General features: G+C 38.9%; 1 protein-coding gene across 1 annotated transcript in view; it reads right to left on the bottom strand.

Moving 5' to 3' along the window:
* LOC107628091 (magnesium transporter MRS2-I-like) overlaps nt 1-10,905 on the bottom strand; it is a 31,300-nt gene that overhangs the window by 9,943 nt on the left and 10,452 nt on the right. Inside the window, exons 3-6 of the mRNA XM_021116787.1 lie at nt 3,733-3,936; nt 3,562-3,606; nt 1,806-1,850; nt 1,689-1,718 (exon numbers count right to left, since the gene is read on the bottom strand). Coding sequence (XP_020972446.1) covers nt 1,689-1,718; nt 1,806-1,850; nt 3,562-3,606; nt 3,733-3,936 — 324 coding nt within the window. The remainder of the gene's footprint in view (nt 1-1,688; nt 1,719-1,805; nt 1,851-3,561; nt 3,607-3,732; nt 3,937-10,905) is intronic.

Genomic DNA, 10,905 nt, shown 5'->3' with positions numbered 1-10,905 from the left:
TCCAGCATTTTTTTTTTTGTAATAGAAAATGTTCTAAGTAATAATTTGGATTATGTTCTATGTTTGATTTATTAGAGACTTAAAGATATTTAATTATATATTTTGAACAATGTTGATTTTATTATTTTGTTTCAAAAAATTTGGTTGATGATTATGTTTATTACATATTTAGAATTATAAAGACTTCAATGTTTATGAATTTAGAAATTATAAATTTATTGAAATAATTATGAAATTATATATATTGTTTAATATTTAATAGTTTATTAATTAAAAAAAATTGGCCGGCTTAACCCGCCAACCCGCCGTTAGGCGGAGCGGGGGTGGAATTCGGAACACCTCACTAGACGAGGTGGAGCGGTCAGCCCGTTAAATGACGGGCTTTCAGCACGACGGACTAGCCCGTTTGTCACCCCTAAACGCAGCAACACAACAGAGGGTGAGAGTGGCTAAAGAATTAGGGTTTTAAATGTTAAAATAATTATATATATTTTTAATTATAATTTTTTAATTTACTTTGCGGAACTGTAGATACAGATGCAAAATCTGCGATTAAATCCTATTTAATTGCAGATCCAATAATCATGCGAATCGGATCAGATCTACAAAATGCAGATCAAATATGGATAAATACGGCAGATTTGCAAATCAAACCTGGAACTATGAACACCCCTAATTTTCTATGGGAATTTTGTTTGGACCTGCTATTTTTAGCGTATCTCTGACCAAACCTTCACCTTGCATCTCCACCTAGCTTTCACAATTCGTGACTCTCTTTCTTTGACATTGAAGAAATCCACTTTGAGCACGCTCCCAATACCATTGCCTAGTTTTCTAGCCACCTCCAATGTTTTAAAGTTCTCAGAAAGTCCCCAAAATTGTACCCACAATGACAACCTTGTAAATTGATATTCCACACTTCTGTCTTCCTTCCACCGCTGTACTTGTAAGGAGAAGTCTTTAAATAACCACGGTGAGCCTCGTTCTGCCCTCACTATCTTCCACTCATTATCAAAATAGAATTGAATTTGGTTGTGCCTAAACTCCACTACTTTGAATCCATCTGGTCTTCCCCATATTGCTCTCAATGAGCCCTCCATGGTCCCAGCTGAGAACTGTTTCTCTGCGAAGAGTCTAGCCATCAAACTATTTCGGCATGCATCGGTACCTTGTCTTACGTCCTCCTCCTCCAGTTATATAATGCCTTCCAGATTTCCTCTGTCTCCCTCCTTGTTGTTAGCATCGTTCCTCCTTTGTCAACTATCCTGATTGAAACTCTACATTATTTGTTTTTACGTTGCGGTTCAATTGTCTTGGTTGAGATGTAACATTGACCTTATGGCGCAGGTACTTTATTTGGTGAAACCTTAGCAGAGCAGATACACTCTTGACGGCACAAGTTATGATTTTATTGGATGGACAAATTAGTTCTTCTGATACTTGCAATCAAATTTTTAATATAAGATAATTAGGCCACAAAAAATATATTCTAAAACAAATTAATCTTCATTTAAAATGACAAAAAGACTAATTTATTTGATAAAGATAATTTTCGAGGACGTTTAAAAAATAAAAAATTATTGAAACTAAAATATCTGACTTAAAATGTCTTGAAGATTAATTTAGGTATTTACTCTTTTAATCTATTATAGATTATGTAATTGGATACGAAGGATATGTAGACATACCTTAATCAGCTTATTTCGACGACTGTCAATCTGCAGGATGCAACAATTTTACATATAGCATTTGTCATTATGAACTTCGTACCAGCAGCTATTATTCCCTCTAGTGCATAATGTTACCTGTATATTAATATAATCTTCTGTTCCGTCAATGTACTCCTTCATCTGCAAATTAAACGTAAAGAAAAATCAGTAGAAAAATCTGTAAAGTTTTGTAGTATAAGGACAATTCAAACTTCAAAAATAATAATAATTGATCCATTTTCATTGAAGAGAGAAAACAGAGTATTTGTGAAGAATAGAATTTATATTAATCCAGACTAAATTAAGTATGAGGACGAAGCTTTAAAAGGGTTCGAGAATGAAGGAGAGAGAGAGAATAGAGTATGTGAGAAGAGTAGAGAATTAAATCATTAATGTATTGTATTAATGATGCTCAAGGTTACACATACACGCATATATGCATCAGATAAGTGAACTTTTTAGAATCTGTTACAACCACATGCTAACTAGTCTAATTAACCCCCTAACAACTTAGTTGATGAGATGACACACTATAACTAATTCTTCTAACACCATGTTGACTAGACTAACTACTTCTACCTCCATAAACAATATACTCATTTTCCTCGTTAATTTTGGTATAATTTAAGTCCTAATTCTTGGTGGATTTAGGAGTTGATTTTTAGTATAAATTAAAAGAGATATGCTGAATACATTAATAGACACCAAAACGTACTTAATAAAATAAGGTAGCATTTGTTTTTAAAAATTGATACTAAGATATTGAGATTCAGTATTGTATTTAATGGTAAGAGATTTAAATTAAAATTTTAGTTCTAAGACACAAAATTTTAATCTCTTCAGTACTTTTAAAAAATAAAGATATAGAAAATTGAAATTTTTTGGGACAGAAATTAAAACTTTAATAATATATTTTTTTAAAAATATTTTCATTTAATTTTTTAAATTTTAAATTTATTTCTTAATCTCTATATTTATCTTAAACTAAACATAATATTAAGATATAACTGAGTCTAATGTATTTTATATCAAACACAACAGAAAAACTTAATTTAGTCTTTTTTTTTTTCCATCTTTATCTCTCAATCCCAATCTTTGAATCTCTAGGTAGCGTTTGTTTTGAGGTACTGAGACAGAGACTGAGAGACTGAGACTCAATATCGTGTTTGTTAGTTCAGAGACTGGTACTAAAATTTCTGTCTCTGTCTCTAAAATTTCAGTATTTCAGTACCTCCAAAAAGTAGGGACACAGGGGACTGAAATTTTTAGAGATAGAGACTGAAACTTTAATAACATTTTATACCTAAAATACTTTTATTTTAATTAATTAATTTTAATTTTATCCTTTGTGCAAATTAAATTAGAGTTTCATTCTTGTTTCAATTCCTGTCTCCCATTTTGCACCAAACATAATACTGAGATTTATTTTAATCCCTGTCTCTTAGTCTCTGTCTCTCAGTCTCAGTCTTTCCGTCTCTGTCTCTCCACCAAACGCTACCTATCTGCCTTCCAAAGGCAGCTTAAAATTTATCAAGTACAACAAAAATAAAAATACAAACAAAATCATATTCTTAAATGGTAACATATATTAATAGTATCATATATTACATCCCGTATATGTAAAGATAAATAATATTGTGCAGGTATACACGAATAATAATTTGCACCAATTTTTAATGTAAAAAACCAAAAAAGGAAGTCCATTAACTACATATATCTAACCTAACTTGATCTGTTTCTATTCTTTTATTTGAAACATTTCTTTTCTTTAATTAATTTTTATAATTGTACAGTAACTCAAATCCCATGTAGCAGTGTGTGACTTATGTATGTGTATGTATGTTATGCTTACATTGATTAATTTTTCCAGTGTCCGGTCAATTTGCACGAAATAAGCCTGCAAATAAAAGTAACAAAAAATGTAGTTTTGACACTAAATTATTTTAGCTAATATATAATAACGGTATTTACTATTTTATATAGTTTTAAGATTGCAAGGCAAATTAATAAAGATGCATGTAACCTCCAATAACATTTCAAGCTCCTTCACATCATTTTCTTCACCGTGAATTGTTGATAAACTTGAGATCTTGGATCCTGAGGTTGGGGAGATAGAAGCCTTATTAGCAGCACCTGATATACTAACTGGCGAAAGCAGCTTTCTTGACAAGCACAGGTCAGCCATATCTTGGTCATCGTCCAATAGACGTTCAAGCTCATCTCTCACCTATGCTGTTTGACAAGATCTAATAAATAAAAAAAATACATCTTGCCAGTTGATAATTATTGGTTATATTTTTATTTTCATTTTATTTTGTTCTGAGGAATATTAGCTGGCCAGCAAGTTTTGTAATTTGTAGTCATTATTTAATCATCATTAATATTTTTAATGGTGTGAGATTATATCTAATAGTGTAGGATTGCTCACTTTTTCAATAAAATATTACTATGTCTCAAACATATTTAGGTTAGATACACCTAATCACCTATCGTATAGATGTTTCATTCTTAACAATAAGATATGAATATGTGTAACATACAAGAACTAGTGACTGAGCCCGTAATTCGCACGAAAATGCAAAATTAATAATAATGTTCCATTAAGAGAATGATTTATTAATTGTATCGAAATATTAGTTCGTATCTAACTTTTTCATAACTTAAAATAAGAGAGATGAGAGAGAGAGATAGAGAGAGAGAGTGTGGGTGGGAACACAGGGAGGGGTAGAACGTTAGGTCAGGTCAAGATCCTAGGGTTTGGAACCGAGATGAGTATCGACGCTTAGAGAACGAGTCCTTCTCCATCTTTGTGGATAATCTCCCATCAGACATTTCAAAGAGAGAGCTGTTTCAAATGTTTAACTGGACTGGGCGCATAAACGACATCTACTTATCGAGGAAAGAAAAGAATGGTAGATTATACATCTTCGCGTTCATACGATACACTACGAAAGGAGGGGCGTTGAAGGCGATAGCGGAGATGAACCATACAAGATTGAGAGGTAAAGTGGTCTTTGTGGGGGAAGCTAAATACAGAAGGATGTCTGATGTGAAAGGTACGAACAGGATCTCTCCACGCGGGGACGATCGAAATGATATAGTTCGTCAAGTGCCAAAAAGAGGAGGAGAGACTAAGAAGAACTCAGATACTTTCAACAATGGTTTAACGGAAGATACTACAATTAAGGATCCACAGGGTAATGGGTGGACAAAGAAGGTGGAAGCAGCGGTGGTGAATGAAAATCTGATGTGGTTACAGAGAAGCCTAATTGGGGGAACGACGAAGGCTATTGATTTCAGAGCGTTGAAGGAATCGATTGAAAAAAATTTTCCCCATGTTACGCAGGTGCGAGAAATGGGGGCTTATAAAGCCCTGTTAACCTTTGACAGCCTCTTGAATGCGGAAGAGGCGTACACATTCAATATGAATAGTCTGTTGCAGTTGTTCCATAGGGTATGGAGGTGGGACGAGTCGGAGAGAAGCGAAACCCGGAGGGTGTGGCTAGAGTGTTTTGGGGTGCCTCTACATGCATGGTCTGCGGACACGTTCAGCCTAATAGGCAGTCAATGGGGTGAGGTGGTTGGCTGTGATAACGCGACAGAATCATGTATTTCCTTTAGTGCCGGCCGTGTGCAAATTGATACTTGTGTAATGGACGTGATCAAAGAATGGGTCCATATTACAATAGGCACTAGTGGCTTTGACATTTTGGTTAAAGAGGTAGGTTGCGAAACATATGGAGGTGATGCTAAGGTGGTAATGAGAAGGAATGATAAGGATAGTGGTGTACACCAGAGGAATACATCTACAAAGACTAGTGACGATGTAACCATAATGGAGTCAGCGCCAATACTTCCGACAGGCGGTGGAGATCCGGCAGCGGAGGTGATTAGTGAAGTGATGCGAGAGAAGGTAGAAGATGAGGATAGAATGGTAAATTCAGAAAAAATTTTGAACGAGTGGAGTTATGATAATTTAAGGCATAATCAATTGAAATTGGTAACTTATCATTCTAATAAAAATGCTAATGAAGGCATGGCAGATTTTATGGGATATGAAGAAGTGGATTCTGAAACAACAATTCCTTGGGATTACCGTAGACAATTTTATGGGCCAGGAAGGGGGGAAGTAGTGCGTGAAAGAGGCAAACATACAAGGAGGGCCCTCAACAATAATTCTACAAGCCATAACAAGACATTGGGCCTTGATGAGCCATGGCCCGAAGGATATAAGCAAATGGAGGCAGAGGTCGGTTTACATGGGCCTGCTGGGGAGAGCTTGTGTCGGGTCTGGACCGGGTCATCCAATGAGACGGCGGGTCGGATGCATAGGCGTGCTCCAGGTTACGTTCCAACAGCCAAGGAAGCTGCTGCGCCTGCGAATCTCGGGAACCCAGGGGTTGCGACATCTACTGCAGTGGTTGCACGAACCTACCTGGTTGAGAGGAGAGATGGGTCGGCGGACTCAGAACTCGCACGGCATACAAATCCGGGAGATGACCGCTGCGAGAACTGGGCTGGAGATCATCGAGGAGAAGGAGGCCGAGTTGGCCAGGGAAGTGCCGCGAATCCGATGGCCCTTGCGTGCCAGTCAGATGACAAACCGAGCGCAGATTGTGGTGGACAGAACACGACCCGAGTACGGTCAAGCACGGTAGAGGAAGGAGGAGGCCGAATAAGGTATCATGGAAGAGGAGATGTTGGGCATCCGGAAGCCAATACCAAAACATGTAACGGAAAGGAAGACGACCACAATGGTGAACCTGATGTAGGGGTAGGAAAGACTGGCCCGGTTTTGAAAGCTCTTGTGGATAGGGAATCACCAGTGCCTTACGAAGAAGAGGAATGTGGCGAAGAGGAGCGGGATTTGGAGGAGGACGCTCAGGTTAACTATCTGGAAGGCAATGACAATCAGGTCAACTATGTGGAAGCTAGCGACAATGAGGGTCTAACTTTGGAGGAGCAGCTGGTAGAAAACAAAAGAACCTGGGACTTAGCAACAGAATCAGGAGCAGCTCTGTATGATGAAGAAGATGACATTATGGCGATCCTTCAGCAACAGAACGAAGAAATTGCTCGGAAAAAAAAGTTGGCGAAACAAAAGGCTAAGGCGAGGAGGAGCAGACCCAAAATTTCTAAAAAGGTGTGTAATAACTTATTGAAATGATTTTTGGCTCTTGGAATATTAGGGGGTTGAGGGGGGATGGGAAGTTGAGGATGATAAAGGACTTGAAAAGAAAATTTAGATTAAACATGTTAGGCCTAGTGGAGACAAAAAGACAGCTAGTGACTAAATTTGATGTACAAAAAATTTGGGGTATTAGTTGTGCGGGATGGGATTTTGTTGAATCTAATGGTGCATCTGGTGGGTTGCTGCTAATATGGGACGATGATTTTTTTAAAATAAGAAATAGCCACAAAGGGGAGAGATGGATGTGTGTTGAAGGGGAATTGTTGAATTATAATTTTTATTGTGCTTTTATTCTGGTGTATGGGGCACATACCAGGCATGAGAAGCTTGTTATATGGGAGGAGTTAAGCTACATAGCTGGTTTATGCCAGGTTCTCTGCTGTTTCATGGGGGACTTTAATGAGATTGTACAGGTGGAAGAAAGACGGGGCACAGATAGCCTACCCCTGTCAGTCGATGATTTTAAGTCTTGGATACATGACATGGGTTTGGTGGACTTGCCGATTACAGACCGGAAGTTTACATGGTTCAGAGGTCGATCATGTAGCCGTATTGATAGAGTTTTGGTTAGCCTGGAATGGCTTGAGAAATTTCCAGAGTTGCAGATACGAGGGGGTCCTAGGGGTTTGTCTGACCACTGCCCTATTATAGTGGAAGACAAGAGACAGAGAGATGGGCCACGACCTTTCCGAAGCCTTGATTCGTGGTTTACGCATGAGGGGTTCCTGAGGATGGTAAAGGAGGAATGGAGAGGCTTAGGTAAGGCACAATTTACAGATAAATTAAAGGCTATGACAGCTCCTCTGGGAAGATGGCATAAAGAGAACTTCGGGGAGATGGACAAGAAAATCATGAAGTTCGAGGAAGAGATAAAGAAGATTGATGATATGGTGAGTAATGGTGCCTATGATGGAACAATGGAGGCAAGAAGAAAGGCCCTAGTGACTTTCTGTGAGAAATGGTATGTTAGAAAGGAGATGCATTGGAAACAGATGTCGCGCTCTAGACATGCGAAGGACATTGATAAGAATACAAGATACTTCCACAATCTAGCCTCCGCAAGAAGGAGAAGCAACAAGATTGACACTTTGCTCATTAATGGAAGAGTAGTACGGAATCAAGCTCGGATTAAGATTGCGATCAGAGACTTTTACAAGAATTTGTATCATCAGGAGGCGTATCCTTTGGTGGGATTTAGGGACGGCTTGGTGGAAATGATTGCTGAGGATGATGCTATGGCACTAGAGGTACAACCGACACCTGAGGAGATTAAAGAAGCAGTATGGGATTGTGAATCATGCAAGGCGCCAGGAAGTGATGGATATAATATGAACTTTATAAAGAGGTGTTGGGCTGAAATTGGCTCTGATTTTACTGCGGCGGTGATGAATTTCTTCTTGACGTCCAAGCTACCGGCGGATGCGAATCTCACTTGGGTGGTGTTGGCCCCTAAGTTCTCTGGCGCGAAGGAAATTAAAGACCTGAGACCGATCAGTATGGTAGGTTGTGTGTATAAAGTCATCTCAAAAATGCTGGTTAGAAGGATGCGAACAATTATGCCACGGCTGGTAGGCGAGACGCAGAGTGCCTTTGTCAAAGGACGGAAGATTCATGATGGGGCTCTTGTCGCTTGCGAAACTGTTCATTGGATGAAAATGACGAAGAAGGAAGGGGTAATAATAAAGCTAGACTTTCAGAAAGCATATGATAGAGTCAGGTGGAGCTTTGTAGACCTGGTGTTGCAAAAGATGGGATTCGGACAAAAATGGAGGAGCTGGATTATGGAGTGTCTAAGTACAGCTTCTATGTCAGTGTTGATAAACGGATCGCCATCTAAGCCATTTAAGATGGAAAGAGGCTTGCGACAGGGAGATCCCTTATCTCCATTCCTATTTGTTCTGGTTGCGGACGTTCTACATCGGATGTTCGGGGAGGCGGTAAGAAATGGGCGTATCTCGCCGTTATTGGTGGGTAGAGATCATGTCGAGCTGTCTCATCTTCAATTTGCAGATGATACTGTCCTGTTCTGTCCCCCGGAGGAAGAAACTATAAAGAACTATAAGAGACTACTGCGATGCTTTGAGATTATGTCAGGGCTGTCTATAAATTTTGATAAGTCTAGCCTGATCCCTATTAATTGTGATGGTCAGTGGGTACATCGTATGTCTAGAGTGCTGGGGTGCCAGATAGCCTCCCTCCCGGTGAAATACTTGGGGATTCAACTAGGAGCGAACCCGAGGTTGGTGAAGACTTGGAAGCCCATTGTAGACAAAGTGGAGCAGAAGCTGAGTATGTGGAAGGCTAAGGTTCTCAATAAAGCTGGTAAGCTGGTGCTAATTAAATCCATCTTGAATAGTTTGCCAGTCTATTATTTGAGTTTGTATAAAATGCCAAAGGCTGTTGCAGAAAAACTGATCTCCCTACAGAGAAGATTCCTATGGAGTAAGGAGGATGGTAGGGTTGGTATGGCAATGGTTAGGTGGGAGGTGGTACAGGCTCCCAAAAAGTTAGGGGGTTTAGGTGTTGGGGATGCTGTGGTACGTAACTCAGCCCTTCTATTTAAATGGTGGTGGCGCTTCTCCAAGGAGGATTGTCCCTTATGGAAGAAGGTGGTTTGCTCGTGTAATAACCTCAACCCCAATGTGATGTTATCTACTCAGGTGTTGCCTACTCGGGGAGGGCCATGGAAGGATATTTGCCAACTGCAGTTTAGGGATCAACAAGTAAAACAGAAGATGATTAATGGGCTGTCTATGGAGATTGGCGATGGGAGAGGAACTCGATTTTGGGAGGATGTATGGCTGCGTGGTGGGTCCCTCAAAGATCTTTTTCCGCGACTCTTCTCAGTTTCAAACCAAAGAGGATCCGTTATAGGGGATTGTGGGTTCTGGGACGGGATAGAGTGGAGATGGAACTTCCAATGGAGGCGACAGCTTTTCCAATGGGAGTTGGACTTACTGAACCAGTTGCATGAAACATTGAGACTGGTTAATCTTGTATCTGACAAAGAGGATAAGGTTGTGTGGAAGTTTGATAAACAGGGTGTATTTTCTACTAACTCCTTCGTGCAGGTGATGCAGGTGGAAACGCTTCCGGAGGATATAGCGAGCTACAGCTCTACTATGACGGTGTGGAAGGGTCTAGTCCCACCTAGAGTTGAATTGTTCATCTGGTTCGCTTTGACTGGAAGGATCAATACGAAGGAGAGGCTGAGTCGGTTGGGAGTGGTTAACCAGAATGATGTTGCCTGTGTCTTGTGTAATGAAGGTGTTGAATCTGGTTACCATTTATTTCTTGGTTGTAAATTTTCATGGCAGGTCTGGTGCGCATGGTTGTCCTTTGTTGGAAGGCAATGGGCGTGCCCAGGAACTCTAAAAGAACATTTTCAAAGTTGGACAGAGTTATTAACCAGTAAGGAAGAACGTAAGAGGTGGATGGTATGCTTCTGTACAATTATCTGGAACATCTGGTTAGAAAGGAATCGGCGAATTTTTCAGAATAAGGGAAAAGGGGTTGATGATATCATCTACCAGTCCTCCGTGAACTATAAAGAGTGGATAGGAGTGGATCCCTTCTGTTGTTGATGGCAATGCCGAAGATGACAGGGGGTTTCAAAATTTAATTTCGTATAGTTTTCTTTATCTAGTTCTGTTTGTACCTTTTGCTCCACTTGTTGTGTCGAGCTTGTCCTTTCAAAAAAAAATTAGTTCGTATCTAATAAAAAAATTTTATTGTATTCGTGAAACACATCATGTAAGAGAATAGGGTATTTTATTAAAAAACTATAATTACTATTTTTGGTATTTTCTTGTTAAATTTATCGTTTTTATTAAAAAATAGGGTACTTTATTTATTAGTTATTTGGAAATCAAAATTTAATAAGAGAATTAACTATTGTTCAACTAATGTCTATCAACTTTTTAAAAATGATCCTTTTATCTTAATTTGTAAACTATAAACTTTAAAATTCTAATTCTAAATTTCTAAATAATTCTTCAAATAGTG

This window comes from Arachis ipaensis, chromosome B02 (assembly GCF_000816755.2).
Source record: "Arachis ipaensis cultivar K30076 chromosome B02, Araip1.1, whole genome shotgun sequence".
NCBI classification, from domain to species: Eukaryota; Viridiplantae; Streptophyta; class Magnoliopsida; order Fabales; family Fabaceae; genus Arachis; species Arachis ipaensis.
Note: the sequence above shows the minus strand (reverse complement) of the source record. Positions and strands in the feature narration are given on the sequence as shown.